The sequence below is a fragment of the Lipomyces tetrasporus genome (genome assembly GCF_029532465.1).
Source record: "Lipomyces tetrasporus strain NRRL Y-64009 chromosome Unknown POJ06scaffold_9, whole genome shotgun sequence".
Lineage (NCBI taxonomy): Eukaryota > Fungi > Ascomycota > Lipomycetes > Lipomycetales > Lipomycetaceae > Lipomyces > Lipomyces tetrasporus.
In genome coordinates, this window is record NW_026611604.1 from 61,802 (window position 1) to 75,197 (window position 13,396).

The 13,396-nt window shown below is 48.3% G+C and overlaps 4 protein-coding genes across 4 annotated transcripts; 1 reads left to right on the forward strand and 3 right to left on the reverse strand.

The window, feature by feature from the left end:
• The first annotated feature begins 1,826 nt into the window (after nucleotides 1–1,826).
• On the forward strand, nucleotides 1,827–2,589 carry POJ06DRAFT_258554 (general substrate transporter). The gene has a single exon (XM_056188277.1). It carries the CDS (start codon nucleotides 1,950–1,952, stop codon nucleotides 2,580–2,582), a length of 633 nt encoding a protein of 210 aa, XP_056041556.1. The 5' UTR covers nucleotides 1,827–1,949; the 3' UTR covers nucleotides 2,583–2,589.
• Nucleotides 2,590–5,089: 2,500 nt separating this feature from the next.
• Nucleotides 5,090–6,666, reverse strand: POJ06DRAFT_258557 (uncharacterized protein). The gene is made up of 5 exons (XM_056188278.1): nucleotides 6,469–6,666; nucleotides 6,160–6,436; nucleotides 5,847–6,127; nucleotides 5,763–5,826; nucleotides 5,090–5,723 (listed from the first exon to the last, which is right to left on the reverse strand). Exons 1-5 carry the CDS (start codon nucleotides 6,573–6,575, stop codon nucleotides 5,337–5,339), a joined length of 1,116 nt encoding a protein of 371 aa, XP_056041557.1. The 5' UTR covers nucleotides 6,576–6,666; the 3' UTR covers nucleotides 5,090–5,336.
• Nucleotides 6,667–7,693: 1,027 nt separating this feature from the next.
• On the reverse strand, nucleotides 7,694–9,322 carry POJ06DRAFT_282836 (uncharacterized protein; the record flags this gene model as incomplete). The annotated part of the gene is made up of 7 exons (XM_056190064.1): nucleotides 7,694–7,737; nucleotides 7,875–8,028; nucleotides 8,093–8,444; nucleotides 8,518–8,537; nucleotides 8,559–8,669; nucleotides 8,762–9,067; nucleotides 9,206–9,322. The coding sequence occupies 7 exons, from the start codon at nucleotides 9,320–9,322 to the stop codon at nucleotides 7,694–7,696; spliced, it is 1,104 nt and encodes a 367-aa protein (XP_056041558.1).
• Nucleotides 9,323–11,289: 1,967 nt separating this feature from the next.
• Nucleotides 11,290–12,970, reverse strand: POJ06DRAFT_277382 (major facilitator superfamily domain-containing protein; the record flags this gene model as incomplete). Its single annotated transcript, XM_056189714.1, has 3 exons — nucleotides 11,290–12,121; nucleotides 12,188–12,644; nucleotides 12,705–12,970. The coding sequence occupies 3 exons, from the start codon at nucleotides 12,968–12,970 to the stop codon at nucleotides 11,297–11,299; spliced, it is 1,548 nt and encodes a 515-aa protein (XP_056041559.1). The 3' UTR covers nucleotides 11,290–11,296.
• Between the last annotated feature and the right edge of the window lie 426 nt (nucleotides 12,971–13,396).

Below are 13,396 nucleotides of genomic sequence, written 5' to 3' on the forward strand. Positions count from 1 at the left end.
CTTTAAGGCTGCACTAAATAACCGAAGTCAAAGAAAGATGCCAATATCTGGAAACCGTGGTGGAAATCGAATATGACTCTAGCACAGATGATATTGCAACCGGATTTCGTTTGGTGAGGACCTACGGACCATCACCCTAATAAGTGCGCGCCGTCGAGACGTGGCGGGTGAGAATACCAACGATAAGCGATATAACCATCCGAGGCGATGGGCTGGAAAGACTGCGCTATTTTCTTATCGGAAGTGGGAAAATGCATTGGCAGGCGTATAAGTTTGCACGATAAGCTCTGCGGCGCACGCATAATGCTGCTCATGTGAAGTGCAGTTTGGTCAGTGCGTTTTGTGCAATCAGCGGCGCTTCATCTACATTGGCCCGAGCCATTCACTGTCTATATGCGCTCTATGCTGCACAAGAGGTGATGCAGCACTGAGAGTTCCGTCATCATCATTTGTACGATCTTGGAGGTGACCATCCACCTCTGATAACCACCTTCACCCATCTTACCTCGGGCGCAGTCAACGTGACAACCGGTCCTGATGTTAGCTAGTACAGAGGTTTGTGTCTAGACTTTAATGTTTCGCTTCTGCGTGCGTTGTTCCACCCCAGCGGTCTATAAATACCGCAAATGCCTCGTTCTCCTTTCTGTCATTGACCTGTCGTGTCTCCACGATCACTTTCGCTGGCGTGTGCGAGCAAATAGATTTGACATGTCAACATGACTCCTGATGTTTAAGAGACAGTCTACGGCGAATAGTTCCACCAAAACTCTTCTTGCTGGTACCGAGGCCGTCCCACAACGATGTGGGGCTTTAAGAAGATAGATTCGATTGTAGCGATACCGAATGGTTAAGTAACGAAGGTGTCTATCGAAGTTGTAAATGACAAAATAAGTTTGTCGCGATATTTGTGGTTCTCTGAGCCCGGGCCCTTATCGCACGTCGAACACGATACTAAGACTTGCCGCGACAAGAATATGGAGTGGCGCATGATAAGCCTTGCGGCAGAGGCATAATCTCGCATAGTTTTTCTCATTCGGCCAAGCTGCTGCCCACACCTCACGGCCATTAGCTTGAGGTTTGTAAGCTTTAGCTTAATGCAAGGAATTCCAGTTTGAACACAAAAGCTGCAGCTCAGATGTGTCCCGAATAGGACTGGCGGTACCACTTCCAGCGAATCCTCAGCTAGTGATATCTCCACATTCCCGGGTCGGCCTGTCCCGCGAACCTGGCGCTGGATGTCAGTCCCGCTCTGAGCATTAGATCATAAACTCATAGCGGCCGAGCCAGAAGAAATTAAAGGCCAAACATCGTATATTATATCCGTAAACTAATGCAGTATTTCAGGCTAGCATTAAGTCGAAAGCACCTTCGGCACTGCCTCCCATTTCATAAATAGCTCCGGCACGGCCGCGAGTCAAGAGCACCGGGTCAGCATCGACGGTGTGGACCCGCCCGGCAATGGCCCGCCGCGAGCACATTGGATGGGAAGGGTTAGGGTCAGCTTGGCACCTTGGCGCTAGCGTGAGCTAAGAGCCGCTCATGCAGAACTGAGATTGAACTCAGTAACTTCGTTTATCGTCTCTCGGGGCTTTGCTCGGTGGCATCATTGCTGGCACTCTCGCTGATATCTGGGGCCGGAAGTGGGTCACTTTCGGCGCAAACACTCTCTTTATCGTCGGGTGCCGGCATTCAGGCTGGCGCACTCACCGAATTCACGGTTTGGACAATGATAGTCGGCCGTTTTTTCATGGGCTGGGGTGTGGGTATCGCATCTCTTATAGCGCAACTGTACGGCTCCCTCTCGCTTCCGCGGCCGTCTGGTAATACTTAATGTGCTTGCCATCACCGGTGGCCAGGTCGTTGCTTACGCTATTGGTGCTGGTCTCGAGAGTACGCGAAACGGCTGGCGTGTGCTTGTTGGGCTTGGTATTATCCCTGCCGGCGTTCAGATGGTCATGTTCATTTATATGCCGGAGACTCCGCGATATCTTGTCCGCCGAGGTCAGATCAAAAGGGCGCGCCGTGTAGTCAGAAAGTGGATCTATCGTACGAGTAATGGTGAAGTCGACAAAGACGTAGTCGTCAGGAAGGTCAAGTTGCTGGAGTTATACAACAGCGAGGAGCATCCTAATTGGTCTACTTATCGTCGGTTCAGGAAGACCCTCAAGGAGCTCTATCTAGTTCCCGGGCATTTCCGTGCATGGATTGTTGCTTGTGGGTTACAGGGTATCCAGCAGCTCTGTGGGTTTAATTCCCTTATGTACTTCTCCGCCATCATTTTCCAAGTTATTGGCTTCAATAAGCCCACCGCCGTCTTGCTCATTGTCGCTGAAACGAATATGGCCTTCACAATTCTCGCGTTTGTGCTCATCGACATCGTTGGTCGTCGTCGCATTCTCCTCTGCACTATATGGGGCATGGCTGCCGCGCTCGTTCTCAACATCGCATTCCACTTCCTCCCCCCTGAGGCCACTCAATCAAACTCATGGGCCATCATCATCCTCATCGCGATGATGGTCTACGTCGCTTTTTACGTCTCCGGTATCGATGATATTTCAGAGGAGAAAAGTTTCCTGTTATAACCCTACCTTCCTAATGAGGAATACGATTACTATACGATTTTATAGCACACTATACGATCACTTTACGATTAGAACTTCATTTTTGCGATTAACGCTACGATAACCTCACGACCGCCGACGCCTAAGACAGGATTGCCGTGGTCTCTGCGTGTCGCCTACACGCAGTCCTGACAGTGGCCGATTTTTAGACTTCTTGCATAACTCTGACTCAAGTACTTTCCGTAACCATTCATAACCGTGGCTATTAGATGTCCAGCCGCTAGTACTTGTTGAGAATCGCCATTCGGGAGGCGTATTCTGCGGAATCCATGCTGAATGGGTAATCTGGGCCTTAAAAATAACCGTTGGTGGTAGGGCGCCGACGGCTACCGTCGATTTCTGAGTAGAATCGACAATTATACGCGTATGTTGAGTGTCGCCAACTGCAAATCCTGTCTCATCCGTATTATATATATCGCCGGGTTCGTACGTCTGTTCTTGGAGTCGTACTTGAAACACGTCAAACCAGGCTGTAATCTTGTCGGAGGTTGCTACTTTCTCTTCAGCCATTCCTTTCAACAACGTCGGTGTTGCAGGGTAACCTGTCGCTGTAAGACGCGTAATCCATCGTACTAGTATCTTTTCTTCCGCGTTTCGAGAGGATCTGATAGGTTTCGTGAGACTGTGTACGCGATTTGCTCCAACCATTCTATCGATGAGAGTTGACTTAGGAACTTCAAAGTGGTTGGCAGCACTTCTAATAGACTAATAGATGGGAATTCGTTCTTTTCTAAAGCCGGAATTACTTTACGGCATCTAGCTTACTTGTTGTAAGTAACGGAATCGGTAGAACTTGTCTGGCAGAATTCCGTCGTTGGGTATCAAACAAACTGGGAGTGGGCTAGGGTTATACCAGTTCCCTCCGTCAGGGGCATGAATGGAAAAAAGCCAACTGCTTACGTTTCTTGTACTCGTTTGGCCAGCCGAACACAATAATTATTGTCCACAGGGACTACTGCCCCGACTTCGAGACTCGGTACTGCTAGTTTTGCCCCCACAGCCGTCGGAACCGCCAACCGATCTGGATTTGGCCACCGCGAGGACATATTTTGCGTGTGTGCGGACTCTGAGAGAAGGTAGTCGGGCTGATCGGATAAGCTCGCAATTTTACAAGGCTAACTTTAATGGCAGATGCTGGGCTGGATGATGATCGACGTCCGTCTCAACTAGAAGAGGCTGATTCTCTCCGTTATTTAAATGACGTGAGAGAAAGAATAAGAATTACGCGTATGCTTGCTTCCATGGATTTCAACAATAAGAGCTGCCTACGGCCATTAACTATTCGTCATTAAGGGAATACTGTACTGGGTACGGATCCCGCTGGCAATCTGGGCGAAATGAGAGTCAGAATTAAAACAACAATCGGGGAAAGGCGCTCAATATCGGCAACTGTGATTAAAGATGGCAGCCCCTAAAAAAGAAGCACAAGAAATTAGTTGACACATGTCCTCTACATACTCTAGTCGAAGGGATCGTGTTGTACTGTTTGTTTTGCCACCGCGCGATTGCTGGCCTGGAAATCATGATCAACACCATCACGATGATACAAATTTTGATGGGACGAAAGTGGCCAGCAACTATCAGCGAATGCTCGTCGGTCTGACGGTGTCGGATTGTTCAAGGGTATTGTGATATATAAGCCATGAGCCGCAAAATATACATGCCATCCCATACCTATAGCCTGCGTAATGCGCGACTCTCAGACGTTGTGGCAAAGGCCGTCGTTCTGGCGATACTGCGGCTCAGCAGTTAGGCGATTAAACCCATTTAGCTTTGGAGGAAATCACGCTCTCGTGATTGCGAAACTTGGCTACAGAATTATGCTTCGAATCGCGACCAACAAATGTTAGTGATTTTTCCAGGTTTAAAACAGACAATATTTTCGTTATATGACTATTGTCATAGCCCTCCCTGAGATGCTCTCGTTCAGTGTATGACTCAACAGGGTGGTGGTGGGTCATATTGTACAACAGTACTCGCGGGAAGAGAAGCCTAAAAAGAATCACCCCTTCTAATGGTACTCCCATTATACCCAAAAAGAATCACCCCTTCTAATAGTATTCCCATTATACCCAAAAAGAATCAGGTAACGTTAAATGGAGCTCCCATTTTACTAGCGTAAATGGAGTTGAAATGGAGGTCAGCCTTTTCCTATACAAAAAGCTACTGGAGGTCAGACCTCCATTTCAACTCCATTTACGCTAGTGAAACCTACCGAAACACCACCATCCTGAGCTCCATTTTAAAAATGGAGCTCCCTTTTTAAAGCGCTCTCTGACCCGGATCTAAATGGGACCTCCATTAGAAGAAAAAATGGCGCCACCCTAAATGGAGCTCCCATTTAAAAAAGAAAATGGAGGGCCCATTTAAAAAAAGAATCAGGCCCTGAGCTAGAATTACGCTGATCTGGTGGCTTAGACCAAGGTACCATACTAGTATACTCTTGGGATATATATTTAGACGGCTGTTCGCCCTCGGCTTCAGGATAACTGAAACACAAGTCTTAGGCGACTGTTATTGAGCTCCTACTTTAACTAACATGTCTCCTCGTCGCGTTACACGCTCGACAACTTCCATCTCTTCGCTCGAATTGACGGCGCCAACAATATCGAGTGCAAATGGCGACCAGTTTTCCCATTATCTGGACAACATTCGTCGAATCGCAATCTTCTCCTTCGGCAGGAGAGTACTGGAAATGGTGGTGCCATTCGCCTTTCAGACAAGGGATGCGTCTCTGATTGCTCTGTCAAAGGCATCGCGAATATTCGTTACTGTCGACTTTCCCACTTGAATGTTGTCGGTAGCATTGATGAGCAGTGTCTTCAATCCGCCAATGATGATCCGATTGGGGAAGAACATTTCATGTCGCCTGAGGTCAGGGTTCAGCGCCTTGTCCGGCCTTCCCTCCTGAGAAAGACTTGTTCCCGGCATAGGAACATCATCTTTGAGAAGAGCTTGAAGATCGCGTCGGAACTTTTGTAATTTCAAAATTTCGTGGTTGGTGGTGAAATTGCACTGCGCGCACGTCGTCGTAAATGATCTATCCACGTAGCCTCTGCCATGCTCGAAGGGTCTCTTTGGGTCGTCAAGGAAAGCATCAGTCTAGGGGCAATCGATCGGATGGCCTCTCGGGCAAGATACCTTCGCAGTTGATGGGTCGTGAAGATTGTCCAAAGCGAAGCCCGTCATTTGTTCAAAATTGGACCTTGATTCGTCGGTGGCAACATAGTCGAAGAGCTGTTGTCGATGCAAGTATTAATCAGCGCCCACGGTAGACCTGTAGCCCACACGTCCATCTTTTCCTGGCGAATGCAATCTTCAAAGAAGGCGCGAGGGTTCTGCATGGAAGAATGCAAGACCATCAGGACATTTGGTATTTCGTTAATACTTGAACGGCCGTCGCAGGAGCAGATAGTACCTAATGGAGGGGCTCGATCAGGGCCCCAGTTGATAACTTTTCCTTTCTCCGTGATCAAATCAAAGTGCCCGTGCGAGCTCAGGTCCTCCTGTCAGAGCATCCAGCTTGATGATGGCAGACCCTCTCCCACAAAACCCTGCATCTCTCCACTGCTCTAAAGACATATACTTGCCATCGCTTCTCGCGAATCTTCGGCAACACCTCTTGTTTGTTTCGATCTGACAGCCTCTCCGTAAGGGAATCCGAGAGTCCAAACAGAGATTCTGATGTACTGATGTCCTCCTGGAGATTTGCGCGGGCCGTCAGCAGCTTCAGGTGACAAATACATTGATCAACAGACGGAAGCTGTTGCGCAGAGGGCTGATCTAGATCAGGTTTGTAAGAGGGGTGATGAGGTCTTCAGGATTATATGACGGGTGGGGAGACTACGGGTTAGTCGGCGTGCGAGAAGCATCTTTGTCCGTGGAAAGACTTTGCCTGGTGTACAGTCCGTTGCCGGGTGGCAAAGGCCCAAGGAGATTGTCTTTGAAACCCATGTTGGTAATGTCATGTAGTTTGGTAGAGTTGATGATTCATGAACAGCTGTTTAGTCGTGGCGGGCACGGCAGTTATATAGCTGGATAGAAATGATTTGGCGAACGAGTTTTGCAGAGCAGATGCAAATCAGTGTTGCGGCACTGAGTGCCACTAGTGAATCCAAATCATTGACTGATTTCTCAGTGCCAAAGGTATTCTTGAAGAAAAGGCCAGCTGCCAAGTTGTTTCCACTCGTAATTTCCTCAGCACTGCGCCCTCCAGTGAACAAAGTGGCGACGACCAAGATGTAAAGGACAAAAATCAAAACCATGGTCCCGGGAACGAAGTAGCGGTATAGATCTTCAGTTGTTTTTTGTATTCACCCACGACGTTGAACACGTATTGAGCCCTCCGTAACTGAAGGATGCTTTGATAATAGCATTCGCGATAGCCTGAGCGTCGCCGGTAGTTCCTTCCCACGAGTTCTTAAAGTTAGCCAGAGGATCCTTAACGCGAGTATGGCCACCCAAGACAACAAGGCCGGAAATGGAAACGAACAGAAGTGTCACGACTTTAAAAAACCAAAGGACGTTGGACACCTTGAACGACCACTTCGTACTTAGAGCGGCTGTGACAGCCACGGCTGTTAGAACACCAACACCGATGGCTCTTTCTCTCCCAGTTGTGGGAATAACCTGAGCGGCGTTCAAGACGAACTGGCAAAATGCCAATGCCGAACTATTAACGTAGGAATTGTCGGTAATTGCTGCGAATAGTATAGGGATAAGAAACTGGGGTCTCGGGTAAGCCTGTTCGAGGTATTAGACCTCCCCTCCGGACCTCTTCTTGAAGTACGTAACATACTCAATGTAGACGAAATTGTATCCCAGCGGATTTTCGTGTTCGACAGGAGATCGATCGGCGGGACCAGTATCCGAGTCTTGATTATCCGCTGCTTTTGACTGGATCTAGAAACCTGCGCTGCAATTCATTTTTACCACCGAAAACAGTATATTACAAACAAAAATCATTACTCCCTGCCTCCCAAGTCTCCCTTTCCTGTCGTCTTTCATAAAGCCATTCGGGACACTATTCTGCGGCCATAAGATTGTTCATCTTCACCTTAGATGCCTCCATCTCATCGTCCGTTGGGAGATTCACAATCATGAGGTACAAGATATCCTAAAATAAATATAAGTCAAAATGGCCTGGAGCTACGCAATCATTCCGGTGCCTCACCTGCTTCAACATCCGCTTGATCGGGCCCTCCCGGGGAGCGACCGGCAGAGTAGACGGATCTTGCCCCCTTCGGCGGGCACGTCGCTCCCGTCTCCATCTCCTGGGATCGCCCTTGCCTCCTGTCACAAGCGCGATCAGAGAACCGCTATTGGCAGGGTGGTTAGGATCGCTGTAGCGAGACGCAAACTGCGAATCGATGGGCACGGCCAGGGATGAGCCGGGGTTTTGCGCAGCCTGGACGACTTAATCATGTCAGTTTCGATGTTGGAGAACATGAATCAGATTTCATACAACGTACATAAGTTGCTTGCGCGCGTCTGTCAAAATAGTCTGCAATAAACTTTTGACTCCGCTTGAGCTTGTTATGGCCTTGCCCATTGTCGCTGGCAAGACTGTCAAGGGCGGGGAAGATGAGGGGTGCAGACTCAGGCAATTCGACCTCGCCGTAAGTTTTACCGCTCGACAGACGAATGTGCTTGAGATGTTCTTTGGCCGTGGACGAAGCAGGCGCAAGAGTCTGCCGAACTGTTTGAGAGATGTCAACAATTTCATGCGGCGTAGATTGGTCAGGCTTGTACGTCATGATCAGACAGAAGAGACCGCGTGGCTTAAAGAACTCGTTGTTCGTCTTGTCCAGGAAAGAGTTGGTCCTGTGAAGCGTGTGAGTGTATGAACGGAACCCCTTATATCATCAACAAGGGACGGACTACAAACAACACTAACCTTTGTCTCGTTTGGATCTCCTAGGCAAAACCAATGGCAACCTGCACAGCAATGGAGGCACCCTTGGCCGCCGCCGATGGGGCGAAGCCTGCAGCGAAAGCTGCAAGGTTGATCACGTCGAGAGAAGGGGAGGACTGCAGAGTTTGTATTAGCTGATGAGGACTTGAACATAGAAATAAGAATATCTGTAGACACGAAGAACTAGCATTACACAACTCATGTGAAACTAAATTCTAGAACTTACCTTGCTTGCCTTATGAAAACTCTTGAGAAAGTTCATGAACATCGCTTGGTCTATGCCGCAGCCCTCGAGGACCGGAGCATAGGCGCGAATGAAACCACGAGACTTGTTACGCGGTCTTCGCTGCGGAATAATGACGGGACATGGCAACTTTGTGAGGGCGGCTGATTCCATAAGTGGCGGGATCGCGGCCATGAATGTTCGAAATATCTCATCGGTGTCGACCTGCGGTTCCTGATCCTCCGAGGCCCGCGACTCTGTGTACTCTTCGACGGCATCGTCCAGGTCCCAATCATCCTCGTCGCGGGCCTCCTCGTGTTCTTCCGAGTCCTGAGTGTCGTCGTGGTCGTCGCGGTCGTCGCGGTCGTCGCGGTCGTCGCCTGGCAGGTCTGCGGAGTATGTTGGCAGGTCCACGGACTGTGTACGATCATCGCTGTACTGTGGCACGTTGTCGGAGGCACTTCTGCTGGTGGCGGTCACTGGCGAGGCCTGAGACTGGCGCGATTTGATAGCCTCTGTCGTCAGGCCTATGCCTGTTCCGATAAGTTTCACCAAGCGACCCATTGGGTGAGATCAAAAATTAGTAGGCAGAAAGCGAGCGGACCTTGTGTCATTCAAAGCAATGTAGAGCATTTATTTGCCCTTGACTGAACATATTGCTGACTGATCGGATCGGAGCGGCATTAATTTGCACCCGCATTGCTGGAGAAACTGCCCCTGAATACTGCTTATCCCAGGGTTTTGTACTCACGCGGTCGCTTTTCCTCAAACCAACCTCAAGAATGTATTTCTGGCAAGATATTAAATAGGAATAGGCACAAATAATATCCACGCCAATTTTTCTTATTCATATCCGTATCCGTATCCGCAGTATACCCAGATACGACTCTCGTGACCTTGAAGGGGCTTTTGCTCAGTCGTTTTTGGTTTGGAGCCCAGGACTAAGGAAAGAGGACGATCCTACGATACTACTGACTATATTGACCACTCAATTGGGCTTCAAACGGCTATGTATCCACCTTCTGAGAAGCCTATCGCAAAATTATAAAATTATTAGCACCTTGATCGAGACTGCTGGGTTTGCTTAGTTGCGAAACTCTAAATCTAACCACTCGATCTAAAGGATCCATACTCGGTATCATACTACTAGACAGTCAAATTGTTCGAATGCCACAATTATCCGCTGTTCCATTCTGATAGTCGGCTCTAGGGATGCGCGTGACAGCCCTACATACATCCGGACAAGGTCTGGACGCTTAGGACTGGGCCGCAGCTCGCTGGCTCGTTCCGAGAAGTTTACGACGACCCCAGCCCGAGTGGCGGACGAAACGTTTCTATCTATCCCCGTTTTTTTATCTGACCGAGTAAACAGGAATAGCTTCGTGGGCAATGAGAAACTGAGGAAGTGTCAGGACTTCCATAAGTCGTCGTCAGGCAAACCATATGGGTGTAAGCAACGCACTCCGCGACATTCAGGCCCTGTACTCAATTTCAATTGCTATGACTGAAGATTAGCATCGCCTGCGGAAATAAGCGACTGTGGATTTGATGCGATCTCTTATCGAACGGGTCCGTGGCCACGGAAGCTTAGCGCGTAAGCAGGTTGCAGTAGCGCTAGCATGCTTAGGGTGTAGGGTTTGGCAAGAGGGTTCAGCAGAGTATATTAAATATGATCTCTGTACCCCACAAAATATCTCTACAGGAGACTTTGGCTTGCACTTAATTGACTAATTACTTAGTCTTTCCCTCTCAAGGCGCTTTATTTACCGTCATGATAATCACGTGGAATCTCGGCTATACGATACGATATTCAAGGTCAATATCATATATCGTATCGCCTATATTATCGCCAGGAATTTTGCTCTGGCGATATCGCCGTGTAGGCGATATCGTGTCCAGGATTATGACCAACCAGTGAGTGTCATCTAGTGGTCTCGGTTATATCTTGCTTCTCCTCGGCTCTTTGTCCCTCTATCGGAGTCATTCATTCGTCCTCCACTCCCCAGCCTGTGAGTTTGCCCTTCGCTTCTTGGAGAGGGCAGTTGTCTATAAACCGCTGTACTCCTTTGTTGTAATCTCCGAAAAAATCGGACTTTGTTTTTGGGTGTTGAAGTTCCTCTCCAGATACAGTACTCCGTCTTCGTAAGACCGTGCTTGGCAAACTTAATTATAAATCCAGCCAAGGTAGAATTCATTGCGAGTTTCCCATCCGGTTATGAAATAGTTGGACTTGCCGTGAGCGTCGATTGGTCATATCAGAGGAGACGATATGTTCCCCAACTCTAAAGCGCTAGTGCTGCACTGTCGTTGGGAGTATTCGCCGATAGCTTGTTCGGAGATGCCGTTTAGTCGACCTCCAGTCTCAGTCGGTTTCGCTTCTACCAATTTGGCTGTTATGCTTCTCACATTCTCCATAGTATCAGACTCGAAATCTAACATCTCACGACTTTGTCTGGTGAGTAATATCCTTCTATCCTCCATCCTAATGCATAGCATTCTAGCTGATCTATACATGAAGATTGATCCGTTATCGCTATACTAAAGGTCCAGCCGGAATCTAGGATGTGTTCTAATCTTTTCCCCATACCTAAGAAAAATCCAAATCACGGGAATCAACCCAAGTGCTATAAACGCAAGCAAAGTATTACCCCAACCCAGTCCTAAAGCATCATACATCCTCGTTCCACACAGTGGAAGAAAAGCCCCGCCAAGGCTCCTCAAAACGGTATTTGCAGCCGTCGCGCTTGCCGCATAGGCAGTGAACGCGTCGACTAGATACGTACCCACGGGCACAAAGATGGTTATCATACCCATGCCGACGAACACCGTGCCTAAGATCGGCACAATCCAGTGAGCTTTGTACTCGGCTGTCCAGCCATACAATAGTAAACCAATGGGTACCAAGAAACCACCTACGAGAAGAGGTATAAGGCGATATTCTGGTTTCAGATCGCCATCCTTAGCCTTTCTTTTCAGCATCAAGTCTGAGACCGCGCCGAAAGCGATGAGCCCGCTGAATTGGCCAACGCCGATCCCTAAATACGTTAGACCGACGTTGCTTGCGCTGATGCCATACTGGTCCTCGAAAACTTCTGTCATGGTTGTAAATAGCAGGTATAGAAAGCCATAATTTACGGCGGTGTATATGGAGAGGCATAGTATGATCGGTGAGAAAAGTAGCATTTTTGTCGGCCGCACGATAGACGTTAGGAATAATTCTTTTGGAGATTTTCCAGATTGTAGGGCTGATCGTAGAGCCTGATTGTCTGTTAATTTGCGTAGACGGCGGACCCTCCGCTTTAGGATGATTGGCGGATATGTCTCTCGTTGGAAAATGAGGGTTAAAATGAAGATGACGCTGGTCTATATAATGGTTAATTTCTCGTTAAGTCCTCAAATAACTAGGCATGAAATCATCGTTTTACTCACTACTATTATTAGGAACCAAAAGTCCCATCGCCAGCCTAGAGATTCAGATAAATAGCCTCCTGCCACCGGTCCGATTGTTGGTCCAAGCAAGACCGGCAATGTCCAAATAGCCATGACCTTTCCACGCTCCTCCTGCTTGAAACAATCCGCTATACTTCCTGGACCAACCGTTAGGGGACATGAGCCTGCAAGCCCTGCCAGGAAGCGGAACACAATGAGCATCGAGAGATTGACTGATCTCGCACAAGCGACATTGAAAACAATAAATAAGATGGTTGCGATATGGTATACGGGCAGTCTTCCATACAACTCACTTAATGGCGCGATTATGAGTGGGCCAAATGCATAACCTAGGAGATAAACAGAGACAACGAAGGACGCGAGATCCACGTTCGTAGAGTGGAATTCCTCCATGACCAGGAATATACCCGGGGCAAACATGGACGAGGCAAACGGGCTAATAACATGGTCAATCGAAGAACTACATTCGTGGAGGGAGAAATCAGAGGCAACGTACGTAAGAAGCGTTAACGTAGAGAGCAGAAGGATGATTACCCATTTCCTTTTTGCGGGCCAATTCACGGCCATTTCGGGATCATCTGGGCCAGACCAGTCTATGATATTCACATCCTTTTCTTGTTGAGACGATTGCTTTTTGTCATCGGTACTTGCCACTGCGATTTCGACATCACAATCCTTGGCTTTCCACTGGAAGCTGGCTCGGTCAGCTTCCTTCGTAAAAGGAGATTGTGGGATCGTTTCTAGCATTTCTTTCTCATCCATGGCGAGTTGAAACAAGAGCCTATGATAATTACTCGGTGCTCTTCTATTGGGGTTAAGATAAGCGTGGATGTGGGTCAGCGAATCAGACGTGGAAGAACAAGCTGGATATTCTTGAAATAGGCACTGCGTACTATTGTGAGCAGCTTTTAGCAGAAATGGACTTGAGTGTAGAACGAGATGCAAGGTCTTATAGCACTGTGGCGGACTTAAGCGGGGTTATCGCGCTGTAATGACAGTTAGTCGATCGATTGACAATTTTTAACGGATTATGGTTAGAGATGCACTCCGGCACCGCGGTACTATGCCAACTATGGATTTCAAGTGACTAATAATAAAAATATGGAGAACAACCAGTAACTGGAGCGGTGATATAACTCTAGAAAGAATGTCTTCGGCCAGATCTGCCACCTCATGGGGTTGTGCCCG

Coding starts and splice junctions, on each gene's coding strand:
- POJ06DRAFT_258554 (XM_056188277.1), top strand. CDS start 1,950: ATGGTCATGTTCATTTATATGCCGGAGACTCCGCGATATCTTGTCCGC.
- POJ06DRAFT_258557 (XM_056188278.1), bottom strand. CDS start 6,575: ATGGGTTTCAAAGACAATCTCCTTGGGCCTTTGCCACCCGGCAACGGA. Junction 6,437..6,468: donor TCTCGCACGCCGACTAACCC/GTAGTCTCCCCA, acceptor ATAATCCTGAAG/ACCTCATCACCCCTCTTACA. Junction 6,128..6,159: donor GCAGGGTTTTGTGGGAGAGG/GTCTGCCATCAT, acceptor ATGCTCTGACAG/GAGGACCTGAGCTCGCACGG.